The sequence below is a fragment of the Rhincodon typus genome, chromosome 26 (assembly GCF_021869965.1).
Source record: "Rhincodon typus isolate 14 chromosome 26, sRhiTyp1.1, whole genome shotgun sequence".
In the NCBI taxonomy this organism is placed as follows: Eukaryota; Metazoa; Chordata; class Chondrichthyes; order Orectolobiformes; family Rhincodontidae; genus Rhincodon; species Rhincodon typus.
The window spans coordinates 32,214,285-32,230,782 of record NC_063357.1 but is presented as its reverse complement, the minus strand read 5'-3'; the positions used below and the strand labels follow the sequence as shown (position 1 = coordinate 32,230,782).

The following is a 16,498-nucleotide window of genomic DNA, read 5'->3' as shown; positions in this document are numbered from 1 at the left end:
TCTGATTAAAGAACCTATCTCTGACGTCTCCCCTATATCGACCTCCACTCACTTTAAAACTATGTCCCCTCTTAATAGCTACCTCCACCCTAGGAAAAAGTCTCTGGCTGTCTACTCTATCTATACCTCTGATCATTTTGTACACCTCTATCAAGTCACCACAGTGTAGAACTTCACAAAAGGATGGTACCAAGTTGGTGGAGTGGGTAAATAGTTGGCAGATGTGGTTCAATGCACAGAATTGAGAGGCAATGCATTTCAGAGGGAAGAACACAGACAGCATATACTATAAAGGGATAGAATTTTAAAGGAGTGCAGGAACATTGGAACCTGGGTGTGTGCATAGATCTGTGACGGTGACAGGACAGGTGAAGAGAACAGTTAAAGCGAGCAGCATCCTTTGTTAATAATGATAGAGTACAAGAGCAAGGATGTGATGCTGAACTTGTGAAACACACTGATTAGACCTCAGCCAGAGTACTGGTGAACCTTTCTGGACATTACACTTCAGGAAGGATGTGAACATATTGGAGAAAATACAGAAAGAAATTTACAAGAATGGTAACTTCAGTTATGAGAACACAATGGATTGCCTGCCTTCGAGAGAAGTCTAAGAGGAGATCTATTACGATTGCAAAATCATTAGGGGGCTGGATAGAGTAAATAAGGAGAACCTGTTCCCATTCATAAAAGGATCAAGAAGTAGAGGGTGCAGATTTAAAATGATTTGCAAAAGAAGCAGATGAGAGGTGAGAAAAAAAAACTTTCCAAAAACGTGATTTGGGCCTGGAATGCACTGCTGCAAGTATATAGTGAAGGCAAATTCAATTGAGGCATTCAAGAGGACATTTGTTAATTATTTAAGGAGAAATAACATGCAAAGGCATGTGGAAAAAGCAGGGCAATGGCTGTAAGTTATGATGCTTACTTGGACAGCCAATACAAATATGATGTGTTGAATGGCTTCCTTCTGCACTACAATATTTCTGTGATACTGAACCAATTTATACTGTATTAATTAAAAAGGCACAATACTGATGTTTTTACATATTTCAGGAATTTCTCAGATTTCCCTTCACAACTTCACTAACTCAGTTAGGACAACGGAAATCCCTATTGTTGTTACTTTGAAATTCTTGTATCTTCTGCAATTTACTTTCATACTTGCTCATATCTCTCGCAGTCATTTGGTGAATGATAGCACATATTCAATAACATTGGCTCTGTTGTTCCTTAAGCATAGCCAAATAAACTTTGGCCTCTCAACTACATAATCTCTCTCCAGTGGTGTAATATTTTTCTTTTCAATATCCTCTTCCTTTTCTCCAATTATCTCTCCTGAATACTTTGTAGCCAAAGTATTCAAGTTCTAGTCCTTCCTACTTTGAACTAGATGTCTCTTGTTGCCATACTATCACTCTCTCTCAAGAGAGAGTGTGCTTGCAACTCAGCCTTATTTATAACACATTTATGTATGCATACAAAAGTATGATCTAAACTAGTCTTTGCGGTTAGATATAAAGCAATCTTTCATCTGTCATATTTCTAAACTGTACTTGTGTGCTATTTGCTGGTCTTCCATGCACCTCATTTTATTACTTTTAATGCTTCATCTTGGTGCTCAATCCCATACACTCTATTGGTCTTTTTCTTTCCTATTCATTTTGTGAGATATGGGCGTTGCTGGCTGGCCAGCATTTCTTGCCCATCCCTAGTTGCCCTTGAGAAGGTGGTGGTGAGCTGCCTTATTGAACCACTGCATTCCTCCTGCTGTGAGTTGACCCACAATGCTATTAGGGAAGGAATTCTAGGATTTTGACCCAGCAACAGTAAAGAAACGGCGATATATTTCCAAGTCAGGATGGTGAGTGACTTGGAGGGGAACTTGGAGGTGGTGGTGTTCCCATATATCTGCTGCCCTTGTCCTTCTAGATGACATGGGTTGTGGGTTTGAAAGGTGCTGTCTGAGGATCTTTGGTGAATTTCTGCAGTGCATCTTGTAGATAGTACACACTGCTGCTACTGAGCGTGGGTGGTGGAGGGAGTGAATGCTTGTGGATGTAGTGCCAATCAAGCGGGCTGCTTTGTCCTGTATGGTGTCAAGCTTCTTGAGTGTTGTTGGGGCTGCACTCATCCAGGCAAGTGGGGAGTATTCCATTGCACTCCTGACTCATGCCTTGCAGATGGTGGACAGGCTTTGAGGAGTCAGGAGATGAGTTACTCACCGCAGTATTCCCAGCTTCTGACCTGCTCTTGTAGCCACTCTGTTAATGTGGTGAGTCTAGTTGAGTTTCTGGTCAATGGTAACCCCCAGGATGTTGATAGTGGGGGATTCAGTGATGGTAACACCATTGAATGTCAAGAGGTGGTGGTTAGATTGTCTCTTGTTGGTGATGGTCATAGCCCGGTATTTGTGTGGCACGAATGTCACTTGCCTCTTGTCAGCCCAAGTGTGGATATTGTCCAGATCTTGTTGCATGTGAACATGGACTACTTCAGTATCTGAGGAGTCACGAAAGATGCTGAACATTGTTTGCCGATGGTTGAACATCACCACTTCTGACCTTATGATGGAGTGAAGGTCACTGACGAAGCAGCTGAAGATGGTTGGGCATAGGACACTACCCTGAGGAACTCCTGCAGAGATGGTAGGAACTGCAGATGCTGGAGAATCTGAGATAACAAGGTGTAGAGCTGGATGAACACAGCAGGCCAAGCAGCATCAGAGGAGCAGGAAAGCTGACGTTTTGGGCCTAGACCCTTCCTCAGAAATCTTTCCGAGGAAGGGTCTAGGCCCGAAACGTCAACTTGCCTGCTCCTCGGCCTGCTGAGTTCATGCAGCTCTACACCTTGTTATCTACTGCAGAGATATCCTGGAGCTGAGATGATTGTCCTCCCACAACCACGACCGTCTTCCTATGTGTCAGGTATGACTCCAACCATCAGAGCTGTTGGGGTGGGGGGGGGGGGGGGGGAAGAGTGGTGGGAGGGCAATAGTGAAAGATTAAGAGACTGGTAGAATGGGTAGATGCATGGCAGATGAAGAAGTTTAATGCAGGCGTTCAACAATCCATTTAGTAGGGAGAATACACAAGTTAAAATTGTAAAAGGCAGTATAAATACAAGAAACCCGGTATTTTATGCTCAAAAATAATTGAAATTAGTTAAAAAGGATCCAAAAGAACTGCAGATGCTGTAAATCAGGAACAAAACAAAGCTTTTCCAGCAACTTTGTTTTTGTTGTTAAAAGGATCCTAGGCTTTCTAGATAAAACCAGGAGTAGAAAAGCAATGAAGGAATGATGACTTAATATTCCAGTTGAGAGCAAATCAGCATTTTATGTACAATACAAGGAAGGATGTAAAGTCTTCACAGTGGGTGCAGAAAAGATTCACAAGAAATGATTCCATGGATATTACACTTCAGTTTCATAGATTCAAAAATCTGAGTTTGTTCTCCTTTAAGAAAAGGTCAAGTGCAAATTTCATCAACTATTTTTATATAGGTCGTGGATTATACTGGAAAGGAAATCATTTCTTGCCATTGCATAATTACCATCGAACTGATTCTTAATTGCCTGCTGCTATTTCAAGCAGCCACATAGCTGTGCATCTGGAATCACATGTAGGCCTGACCAGGTGAGATGGTAGATTTCCTTCTCCAACAAAAAGGACATCAGTGAACCAGATGGGTTTTTACAACAAGTAACATTGGTTACATGACCAATGTTAGACTAAATTTTATTGAATTCTAATTTCACCATCTGCAATGGTTGAATTTGAACCAATGTCTTCAGACCATTAAGCTGGTTGTTCCGATTACTATTCTAATGAATTACCACTACACCATTGCCTCATGAACCTGCACCCATACAAAATAAAAGCATAATAATGAAGTGGTGGTGGTGGGGAAGGGGATGAGAAGAAATTGTTCCTATTGGCTGAAAAAAATCTATGTCCTGTAATTCTTGTCTGAAGATGATGATGATTGGCAGATATCCAAAAAAAGGTAGCAAGGAATAATTTCTTTCAAAAAAAAAACCACAGGTGCCCAAGAGCTTGTCAGAGTCAGATTTATGCATGGCTGTCACAGGGTATTGGATGAACGCCTAAGAAAACTTGCAGGGTTGCAGGGAAAGCTGCATGAGACCTGCTAAGTTTTTTCTTGCAGAGCAGCCAGCATGGACCAAAAAGCTCATTTGGCCTCTTTCTGAGCATTCTATGATTCTATAAAATTTTACATGTAGGAGTTCTGATTAATTAATTTACTCAAAAAAGGATGAAGCACTGTTCCACGAAACAAAATTTAGGGTAACAGACAATTTTAGCAATCATGCAATTGTACCAAGAGTCTCACTTCATAAAAACACAAGTCTAACTGCTTTGTCAAACACTAAATTGAGAATTGCATTGATATATTTTGAAGTCAGGAAGGTGAGTGGTTTGGAGGAGAACTCGTCAGTGGTGGTGTTCCTGTACGTCCGCTGCACATGTCCATCGAGATAGTTGTGGTCATGTGTTTGGAAGGTGCTGTCAAAGGAGTCTTGGTGAATTTCTGGAGTGCTTCTGGGTTGATGGTACATAATGCTGCTACTGTGCATCAGTGATGGAGGGAATGAATGCTTGTAGATGTGGTGCCAATCAAGCTTTATGCTGGATGGTGTCAAGTTTCTTGTGTTGTTGGAGCGACACTCGTCCAGGCAAGTTGAGAATATACCATCACACTCCTGGCTTGTGCCTTGTAGATTGTAGGCAGGCTTTCATGCATTGAGGGAAGTTACTTGCTGCAGGATTACTGGCCTCTGACCTGCTCTTATTGACACACAGTAATTTTTATATGGGTAGTTCAGTTTCTGGTTAGTGGTAAAACCAGGATGTTGATAGTGGGGAATTCAGTGAAGGCAATGCAATTGAATGCCAAGGGTTAATTGTTAGAGATGGTTATTGCCTAGTACATATGTGGCATTAATGTTACTTCACACTTGTCAGCACAAGCTTGGATCTTGTCCAAGTCTTTTGTCACACCTTACTGGGATAGCATACTAGAAAATCAAGCCCATTTATTCTTGGAGTCATCACAATAGTTAAAGATTTTATTCAAGTATGCAAAATTCCCCAAATTTACCCATCTCATTATACTAGGTTAAAAACAGACAACTCAAAGAGTTACTATTTATTACAAATAAATAATTGTTTACCTTTAGGTAGAACCTAATGAACTGATGACATAATTGTTGACTTCTAATTAAAACTCTAATCATCTTAAAAAACTCCTGCTACACAAAAAGAACTTTGATGTTATGGTGGAAAGAAACTAGAAAGGCAGTAGAATGATCCATTTGTACGTCAGAGCTTGCTGCTCATCCTGGTCTTCTCCAGATGTTTTACAGAAAGGCACAGAGCAACTGGTTTACAAATTGTAACGTAACTTGCTAAAAGTGAGCTGGCTTTCTTCAAGTTAAAGAGTGATGATTGAACTGCCAGTAGTTCAGAAGTCAGACAGATTTTCCTTCTAAAATTTCTTTGAAGATCTTCATGGAATTTTACTTCTGAGGAATACTACTAAAATATAAATTTTTGCTTTGTTGTTTTGATGAAAGAGGTTGGAAAGTTTATATAGCATGCAAAAACACTGGTTTGCTTTTGCTTTAAAATATATAAAAAGCCAGCGTTTTCTCTCTTGTAGTCTGGAGTCAGGGGTTTTGATATAGTCAGTAAATATTGTATTAAGTAGCACTAACCCCTTAAATGACTGCTTGTTCAAAAATTATATGATTGAAAGTCAATTGGATTTGGCATTGAGAGAGAATCATGTCACCAAGCTCCCTTTTGTTACAGTCTAAATCGATCTCTGTGGCAGTATATAACCCAACATTTGCATTGCAGTCCTATCAGAAGGTACATGAATTATTGATTGTCTAGGTGACCTACTTTTGAGGATTCTGGAAGGGTACTGCCAAGTCCAGTCACATGATTATAGAAACCATCTTTGTTGGGCAGTTTAATGCGATTTTTGAAACTGTCACTCATAAATGTGCTAAAGTTGTTTGTTAACCCATTGTGACAGTTAGCAAGTAATAAAATTGCTCTTCCTTTCACTCAAGAAAACTTGGTAAATGGTTTCCTTATTGCCAAATAAGTTAAACTACGTAGGAGTTGATGTGATGCAGTGGTTGCGTGCTAAGAACATTTTATTGTGGCCAGAAGTGATAGAAAAAAAAAGAGGGAAACAAGTTCATCCTCTCACTTGGTCATAACAGGCTACATTTGGAAGCTTCTCAGCCATTTTGAAAAGCTCAAAAGAAAACAACTCTCCAAAATTAACATTTTCAATTTACATACAATTCCTAAAGCACTTACCAGTACTGCGAAAATATGAACTTGGAAGAAAGAGACGTCCTAGTGTTCCTTGAACTCCTGTTGCTCCAGGAACACCTAACAAACCAAAAAGAGAAATATAAAATGGTTTCCAATTCTTCAAAACAAAACCAAGTTTACATCTTCCTTTCCACTTTGTTCAATGCTAATAAAAGAAAGCTTGATGTACTTGGAGAATACTGGGTGAGCCAGATCCGAACTTATACAGAATATACTGCTTTGAAAAACTAAAATTGGTAAGATGATAGTTAACAAAACTCCAGAATTAAATCAAAATGAAGGAAACTTTAAAATCTCAAACAAAACAAGCAATGATGAATGAAACAAAAACAAAATTTACTGGCAAACCTCAGATCTGGCAGCATCTGTGGGGAGAAGGATCTAGCAGCATGTGTAGGAAGAAAACTTTCTCCCCACAGATGCTGCCAGATCCGAGTTTGTACCAGAACATGGTGATGAAACTGTGCTGGATGCCAAAATAAGGCCTGAGGGTGAAGGAGTGGGAAGCCACCTGCTCCCAGTGGCTGTGATCATTGCAACAGTGAACTTCTATGCACGTGGCTCCTTCTAGAGTGTGAAGGGGAATCAGTGTAGCATTTTTCAGTCATGCAGCTATACACGCATCTGGTCAGTGATAGGTGCCATCTGTGCAAGGTCACATAGGTTTGTTGCATTCTCCTGAGTTGAAGTCAGTGCTGCAGCCCAGGTAGTTGGATTTGGTAACATGGTTGGAATCCCTGAGGTGCAGGGTGCCATCATCTGCACACATGACACTGAAAGGGCTATAGTACACAGCAGAATTCATCAACAGGACTGGGTTCCACTCAATGTGCAGAGGACAAATAATCACTTTAACCACTGCCAGCTTAGTGTTGTTTCACACATGTCGCAGAACAGGTGGGAGGGAAAGCACCAAATATTTTCAGTTGAGAAGATGTTCTCAGTAGAGTTGGGCAGAACTTAATATGTGACCAGGCTTCCTGTCCACCACTCAGTTGACAGGATCTCCATCTATTTTGGCTACCCCACGGCAATTTATTCCTCTGAAGGATAAACTGATAGAGGTAGAATTTGCATCCCTAATTTGAGGGGAAATCCCATATCAGTGAGCTGCTGGATATTAATTGGTGGGACTACAAAGCCACTTGCCGATTTGTCCTGAAGCCCACAGGGGTGAAGAGGTGTAGGACCTGGAGGTGGCGACTGAAAACCAATATTTGGTGGTCCTCATGGCAAGGCCTGATTTGAGAAAGGAGCCTGTAATGGAATATGGACAATTGAAGGATGTACCTCAAACCTTCACTCTTTCAGCGTGAAGCAGAGTGATCCATCATCCCTGACTTCTGCCAGCTTCAAAACTGCAGGAAATGGTCCTCAGTTGCGTGTGAAATGCCATAAGCTTTGCTCTGCCCTGAGGACAGGTCTTACCATCACCTATATACATCTGGGGCATTTCACCATCCTCTGCTCTTTCTCTCCATCCTACCCCATCTTCAAGTCAACACACCTGGCAGAAGGAGCTGAAAAATAATTTGTCATCTTTCTGGCAATTCCTGCTTAGGCTGGTGAGTTTAGATCTTCTTGAATTTAAAGAGATTGAGCACCAGAATAGTGACTACATAAATTAACATGTGAAGACAAATGAACAGTCATGAGGTATGGAGACTGCTGGTTAAACATGAAACTAATCATTAGAGAAAAGATCGGCACATGGGCTTAGAAATTCAACAATGCAATGGAATTGTTATGCAAGGCAGAGGTTACATCTGCTGAAACTGGAGCTTTCTGGCTCAGTTATAAAGAAAAAAAAAAAATCACCTATACAGTGAAGATTGCTGGCAGGACAGTGCTCAAGCAATTGTAGCATTGCATGGTTTCATATATGCAACCTATCAATAAGTTGCATATTTGCATCCATTAGCTTCCTTGTGCTATCCACCTTGTGTATTAGTTCCCCACTTACATCATTTGCATCACTTGTTGATTAGCTCTCATTCCTGAATGCAAGTTGAAAGATAATAGGTATTATTGTTCCAAAGGGGAAAATGGACTGTGTTGTCTTGTTTGAGAAATCTTCAGTTTGTAATCTCGAAAAGAGGGAAGGGAGGGAAGAATTTTTTTCCCTTCAATGGTGAGAAAAGTGCGGAAGTATGGTAATATGCCCCAATGGAATAGGAAGAGAGAAAAAAGGAGAGAAGGAAGGATTAGTAGTTTTAGAGACTTGAGGTGAATAAGAGGCATTGAATGGACATGAGGTATGTTATACTGGAACTTGTAGCCCATGACCCTAGTGAGATAAGTATGCAGTTGCAGAGTTAGACTGGGTGCCCGAGCGAGTGAGGGGTAGATAAGAGATTGGTAGTACCTGCATTGGAGTGCAGAAGCTCATTAACTGCCTTGCCATACTGCTGGGCATTCCACTTCACTCAGAACATAATGCTGACCCAGGATGGCTTGGTCTAGTTACATGACTTTTGTTACAGTCAACTGGAAAAAGAAAGGGACTACCCTCTCCACCAGTCCAACCACCAACACGTCCAGGGCTCTGAAGCGGTGTACAATTTTGCCTTTCCTGTGGGTCACGTGATGACTGTTAAGACTGAAGTGAACAGTCAGAGAGAGGTACTCCCTAGACTGATGTGCAGTTTGGCTTTAAATATGGAGCCAGAGGTGCAAAAGCCAGAAGACCTTGGCCATAGCATGTATTTCTGCCTCTCCAGCTGGGAGATTCCCAGAGAAAGGCACCCAATGGTGGGGTTGCATAGGGTGAAGAATGGAAGGTTACTTTTTCTTCATGTAATGTCAAGCCACAGCCATGAATCTTACTCAAAACACAAAATGGAAATGGGAAAACTCTGCCCTAGATGAATATGACATTGCTGCCAACCCATTTGCCTAAGAAACAGTCTATTTGAATCAGATTCTTGTGGATCTCTCATTAAGCAAAAGCTTAAATAATATGGAAGCAAATACAAAAGAAGCACTTGAGACACAGCCTCTCACAATGATCAAACCCAGAACTGAAAGCAATAATTGCTATTACTTGTTCTTAGTTTGCTAGATTGGGATATCCTCCTACAGTGTTCATTGCCTTTTATTCTGCCATTTCCTGTAGAAGGAATGCTAGGTATTAATCACATGCTGTAATCTCCAGATCTTTTAGTCATAAATAAGGCAATTTCTGCATTGGATGACATGGTGTTAAGAATCCAAGTTGAATATAGCAGAAGGATATAAATCCATTTCTGAAGAAGGGTCTAAGCCCTAAACGTCAGCCTTCCTGCTCCTCTGATGCTGCTTGGCCTGCTGTGTCCATCCAGCTCTACACCTTGTTATCTCAGATTCTGCAGCATCTGCAGTTCCTACTATCTCTAAATCCATTAGTATTAGTACTGTGTTAAAATTACTTACTTGTGGAACAAGGTGCACTGCAAAACCTTAAAAATCATGTTGAGAAGGAAACTGAGACCCTAGCAAAATCAGATTTTATTGTCTATCCACTTACGTATCAAACTGTGCACGTTTCCCTTTACTTAGGTTTCTAGAAGGCATTTGACAAGATACCTCAATGGTTGTCACGTCAAATTAAGTTTCCTGGTGTAGGGGGTTGCATTTTGGCATGGATGGAAGATTGGTCGGATAACAGGAATCAGAATCCTTGACCTGCCCGCCTTCTCTCCCACCTATCTGCTCCAATATCTACCTGCTATCACCGCCCCTCTCTCTATTTATTTCAGAGGCCCCTTGCTCTCCCCCATTTCTGAAGAAGGGTCCTGACCCAAAATGTCAGCTTTCCTGCTCCTTTGATGCTGCCTGGCCTGCTGTGTTCCTCCAGCTCCACAATGTTATACGTGGTTCTTTCTCTGGTTAGAAAGATGTAGCAACTTGTGAACCACTGAGATTGGTGCTGGAGCTCAGCTGCTTATAATTTATACAAATGACTTGGATAAAGGGACAGAAGGTACGGTTGCCAAATCTGCTAAAGAAGACAGGTAGAAAAGTTAAGTTGCAAAAGGAGGTTACAAAAAAAAAATCAGGTGAGTGGAAAAAGTGGCAAATTAAGTATATTTCTAAGGATGAAATTGTCCAGTCAAGCAGGAAGACTTAGTAAGGAAGTACATTACTTAAAAAGGGAGAGAGATTTCAGGGCTCAGAAATGCAAATAAACAGTGTCCTCATGGATGAATTACGAAAAAGGTAGTAATATGCAGGTACAAGCAAGTAATTATGAAAACTATTGGAGTATCATTTGAGACCGGAATTATGTTTCCTATTTCATTCCTCAAAGTGAGGAAGTGTGAAAGAAGACAGTTGACTTTTCTTCCATACCTCTTCACTCTCATCCAGCTGCATGGGCTACAGTGGATCAATTTTTAAAAATCAATCCAGTTGTAGTTAAAGAAAAAAAACAAAAACAATATTCACATACCAATGCCTCTGGCACTCCGACTCATGGCCTCCTCCTGCTCCTCATTTATGCTAACCCTGGACATTCTACAAAAACACTGCATCTGTTTCCATACATATATAGACAACAGGCAGTGGTGACAGAGCTGGCTCAATTTTCCCCTTCACTTTGTCATCCAAGACAAAGATTTCCTACAAATTAAATACTGGGAAAGCCAAAACCATTGACTTTTGTCTTCATTATAAACTCCATTAGTTGGTCAATGCTTCCATTCTTGTTCGAAACTAAGCCTCAAGCAGATTGTTATAATCTTGTGTAACATTTGACCCCAAGATGGATCTTCCAACCATATACTCATTCCATCAATAATGCTGTCTGTCTGTTTACACTTTGGTAACACACCCAGCTCTACCCCACGTCAACTGATTATTATTGAGGGGATGCAAGCAAGGCCAGCATTTATAGCCCATCCTAATTGCCTTTGTAAAAGTACTGCCAAGTTACTTCCTCAACTGCTGGAGTTAATGTGCTATAGGTACGCTGACTGTTTTCTTTTATTCACTTGTGGGACCTGGATGTTACTGGCAGGCTGGTATTTATTGCCCATTCCCAATTGTCCTTTAGAAGGTGGTGTTGCCTGCCATCTTGAACCGCTGCAGTCCATGTGCTGTAGGTTGATCCACAATGCTTTTAGGGAGGGAATTCGAGAACTTTGACCCAGTGACAGTAAAGGAAAAACAACATTTGGAGGGAGTTCAGGCTTTTGACTCAGCCACAGTGAAGGAACACTTCCAAGTCAGAAGTGTGAGTAGCTTGGAGGGGACATGCAGGAGGCAGTGTTCTCATATCTGCTTCCTTTGTCGTTCTAGGTGGTACAGGTCATGGCTCGCAAAGTGTTGTCAAAAGAACAGTCATCTTGTAGATGCTATATACTATCACCTGAGTGAAGCAAGTAAATGTTGAGCCAATCAAGTAACATGCTTTGTCCTGTATGGTATAGTGCATGGTGTTGTTAGAGATGCACTCATCCAGAGGGGTAGACAGAGGTCCATCATATTCTTCACTTGTGCCTTGAGTGGTAAACATGTATTGAGGAAAATGGAGACAAGTTTCTCAACAGCAAATTATGACCCTACCACTTGCACATTTATTTGGCTGATCAAGTTCAGTTTCTGCATATGATAATACAATGATAATGTAGAGTACTTCAGCATCTGAGGAGTTGTGAATGGTGCTGAATACTCCATTTGGGTTTGAGATGGAAGGAAAGTCATTAATGAAGACTCTGAAGATATTTGGGCATAGACACAATGCTGTGCGTATTCAGCTATAAATCGTGTGTTCTCCTGTGAAATTAGACAGGTTTACGGAAATAGCGCAAAAAAGCAAAGTAACACTTCGGCTGGGGGATATTAAACGTAGCATTTGTTAAAGCTATTGGCTCATATGCAATCTCAATTGAACTGTCTTTTGGGGCGGGTCGTCCAAATTTCCCTAGAACTACCACAGAGCGGTGCTGTTTCCCGCTTTCCAATACTTCAAGATCCTTGCGCATCAATCAAAACACGCCAAACAACTATGTGCTTTGGTTCAGATTGCTCAATCTGTAATCTAACTGCGTAGCATGGTTTTCAGTTTGCTTATTGCGATTAAATACTGCTTGCCATTGCATCTACAGAACAAGTTTAAAAGGCTCATTTAAAAAAAAATCAGTGAGGTATTATATTTCGGCTGTCGGCCGAGATACTGCAGTGGCTTTAGTAACATTGGACCGAAGATTGACACTTTCAATATTGTTGGAAAATTGATTTTCAACTGAAGTCAGCCATGATCGTGGATGTTTCTCGGTATTGTTTGGGATTAAAAAAGTCAAGTGGACGCATGTATTAAACAATCACCAGTTTGTTTTTATTCTGGACGATACTGTACTATTTACGCCACTTCACTGCATTTTTTTCACGACGTTGGTGTTTACATTTTGAGCTGCTGCGCAGAAATTTGGATCAAATCCAGATTATTAAAAAGGCGAATGAAAACTGGTCCTAGAAATAGGCAACAGAGGCACAATTCTTCTAACGACAAGATGTATGAACCCATTCCTACTGTCAGCCTTTGTAATTTTAGAAAATTTCAAATTATGGTTAAAATTTGCCATCTTTCCTTGTTCCGATCCTGTCCTGAAATAAAATCAAGTAATGAGACGAGAGCGATGGGCATTTGAGGAAAAAAGTTCTAAAAAAGTATTCTTTATTTCCAATGAAAGACACCTATGCTGTTTTAAGATTTTTAGATCTTCAAGACTGACTTCTGTATTTAAGTGGAGGTATTGCTCTTTGCAACTGAAAATCTGGAGTGGATATTTCCACGTCAGGATGAAAGTCAGGGTTTTGATAATGGAGAGGATACCAGTTTACTGTACTTAAACACACAATTCGGTCTAAATTAAAACTCAAATCGCCAAAGCTGGAAATCTGAAATAAAAGTATAAAGTTTTTCAAATCACCTGCAGGCTATTGCAGAAAGGAAAGAGAAAATAAAACAGTTTTCCACGCCAAACAGTAAACATTTCCGGGGAGGTCGAATTTCGGTTTGAGTATAATCGGAGTAATTTAGAGCAAAGTTATTTCATGCTTAACAAAGCCTGCAGTTTACTGCTAGTGACATTAACAAATATAAAGTGTCTCCAAAATTTATCTTAAATAGATTAGAGTCAATTTCTTTAAAAGAAAAAAGGGCAGAAAAGGAACATAGCAACAGCTTGGACCATCAATAGATATTTCTGGGCTGCAAGCATTTCCTAATTTGTCTTCAAAGTAAACAGACGAATAACGTTTTTCCTGAATGCATACAGGTTAAAAAGTTCACACAATAAGCTTTATTGGTTCCTAATTTCTATGATTTATCGCACGCTTCATCAATTCTTCCAAGAGTTTGGGAAAATTACAGCAGATGGGTCAGTGCTTGCAGATATCAGGTGAATGTTTAGGATTCTCAGTCAGGTGCCAATTCCAGCTCCTATGCAGCAGCGAATTAAATGGAAAGCTAATTGGCAGGAACCTACAGTGGAGACCTCAAAGACTCGGAATGCCAGAAAGCGCAGTATTGTGCGCCGCACAATCAAAGTTGGGTCGAGGGCTAATCTGGTTCATGGTTGGACTTGCATTTCGCAGGTCGGAGATTGAGAGATTTCCTTGTTCTGACATAAAATTGACAGCCTATCTGGCCAGAGTCTGTACACTGATTGCATAAAAAAACTGCTAGAACTGTGAAGTCAGTGCGACACCACAACTCAGTTATTGTTCAATAGTATGCTAAAAAGACACGTAGTGAAACAAACATTTGAAAACTTATTCGTTTCAGGCAAAGTTTTTTTTAAATAATCTGTTTGCTGCAGTTACTGCAACATCAATCATCTCAATATTTAAAGAGATTTTCAGTCCGACTCCAATCCTAGGTCATAAATCTCATTCCTAACAGTCCTGGAATACCGAACAGCTCCCGGCAAGAAGGAGCGCGCACCCACCCATGGATCGGGGGGATTGGATGGCGGAAGGCAGACATCCCCAACCAAACCGCAGACAGGGAATATGAAGTAAAAAGTTATAGTAATAAAAAGAGGGGAAGGAAGGAAAGGCACAAAAATTTACACGAAGAAACGGTAACGGGCAAAGATGTACAAGGAATAAGCAGGTCACATACATTTGCGACTGTAACTCCTAAGTTGCAGTCACGTAGTTTGCAATTCCCATCGGAATTCTAGCGCAAATCTTTTCTAAACGAAAGCGATTGAACTGTAGTGAAAATACGTGTTTGGTCAGTGTTTGAGAGAGTTCGCTCAGCAGAAAACACAGCGAGGTCTTCAAAACTCATCCAATTTTCCCTGAAGCATAAGGATCGCCCGCGTAACTTTCAAAGTAAAGAACATTCTTCCTTAACATTTCAGTGCAAATGTAGAGCACATCGCCAGCGGCGATGTGTTATTTAATCAGAATCACTAAGAGAGTGCAATCGCTATGCGTGCTCACCTCCTTGCAGAGACGTTTTGATGAGGATCATGAGCAGGTATCCCTGTAAGAGCGTCGTAGCCATCTTGTCGGCCACTCCACAAAATACTAACTCACTCTAAGTCCAGGCGCTTTTATTCACTTGACCCTAATTGCCACTTGTAAGAGACGGATGTGGACAATACGTAATTAGTGAGGGACCCAACTCGGTCCTAGTAGCCAGTTGACTTTTCTCCGCTGCGGCTTTTTTTTCTGGTCAGTCCTGCCAACATTGCAGAACTCTTGCCAGAATCTCGGCAATTGCGTCTATTTTCTCTGCCAGGTCGTTTACATGAGCTCTGAGAATTTATTAGAAAAAAAAGGACAGCAAGTCAGCCAGATAAGGCAGTTCGAATTTTGCAGACAGTAAGGATCACAGTATGTGAAGAGAGATAAGTTAATTTGCAGCTTGAGTATCAATTTAATTTTTACACGTTGTATCTACTAAACAGGCGACAAACAGGCCCAGAGTCAGGTGCATTTTTAAAGAGATCTGATACTAAACTGAGCTATACCTGTATTTGGTAAGAAACTTCAATACCAATTTATTTGGACGGCTAGTTATATAGGGGCTACTTGCACTGCTAACTACTTATAATGTAAAAATATGTATTCAGTTCAAATGAACATTTTTATATAGACCTTTTGCATAACAGGTATTAGAGAAATGGACTGTAAGTTCTGGAAATCTGCAAAATCCGCAAAAATGTTAGATATATACAAAGATTACAATTGCCTCAGCAAAAGAAAACATTTTTTAGTTTCAGTCAGTGGATTGCAATCATTGGACTCTTGCATACACAGATATATCTCACATACATGCAGATATCTTAATCCAAACAGATTTGAATAGATAACTGAGTAAAGTGGGAGATACACATCAATTTGCTATCTTATTATAATTTAAACTGGCCTGCAGACATTGATATGTAAATATGTACACACAGTTAATTGACAGATACAGAGTTACAACACTGAACCAAGAATAAAGTTAATGTGAAAACATAGAAAAAATGAATATTTTTCAAGTGAAGTATGCATAGCAGCAGGGCAAGCCAACAGTTCTCGCATGATGTCAGTCAAACAGCTTGAGAACCATTTACAGATTTTTGATTAGTTCTGTTGCTAATGTCAAATCTGTCCTTTTCAATTTGACAGGGTTTTACTTACTTTGTTGGCCGATTCTGTGCCACACACCCAGCTCACTGCCAAGTGAGACATTTCATTATTTATTTTAAATGCAAGTAATATGTTTTCTTTTGTTAATCAGACAGGGATATAGGTTCAGACTGTGCATAGCTTGTTTTGTATGTTACCAATATTACAGAACTTTTGGTACATGACTTTTCAGTTTATGTGTAAAAGATTGGAAGGTTTCTTGTTAAGTACCCTGTGAGAGAAATGTCTGTATGCACATATTAAATTTTACAATTCAAGTTTAATGGAGGGCATCTTGTAGCTTATCTTGTTTTAAATACTTTTTTCTTCATCTGTTAGTTCAAAATATTTTGTACCACAAATTGTATGTTGATACAAATTCATAACTCTCGCCCAAAGGAACATTCTTGGGGTTGCCATCGATCAGAAACTGAAGTTGACCAGTTATATGCACAGTGTGATTACAAGAGCAGATCAGGGTTCTAGGTATTTGGCACCAAGTAACTCACTCT

The 16,498-nt window shown here is 40.3% G+C and overlaps 1 protein-coding gene across 10 annotated transcripts in view; it reads right to left on the bottom strand.

Moving 5' to 3' along the window:
• LOC109916239 (elastin) overlaps positions 1 to 15,093 on the bottom strand; it is a 225,182-nt gene extending 210,089 nt beyond the window's left edge. For 5 of the 10 annotated variants that reach the window (XM_048612512.1, XM_048612514.1, XM_048612505.1 and 2 more), the window contains exons 1-2: positions 14,811 to 15,093; positions 6,360 to 6,434 (exon numbers count right to left, since the gene is read on the bottom strand). In XM_048612512.1, the coding sequence (XP_048468469.1) occupies positions 6,360 to 6,434; positions 14,811 to 14,874 (139 nt within the window). In that variant the 5' untranslated portion in view covers positions 14,875 to 15,093. The remainder of the gene's footprint in view (positions 1 to 6,359; positions 6,435 to 14,810) is intronic. The other 5 variants (XM_048612504.1, XM_048612509.1, XM_048612506.1 and 2 more) reach the window with 2 other exon arrangements.
• Between the last annotated feature and the right edge of the window lie 1,405 nt (positions 15,094 to 16,498).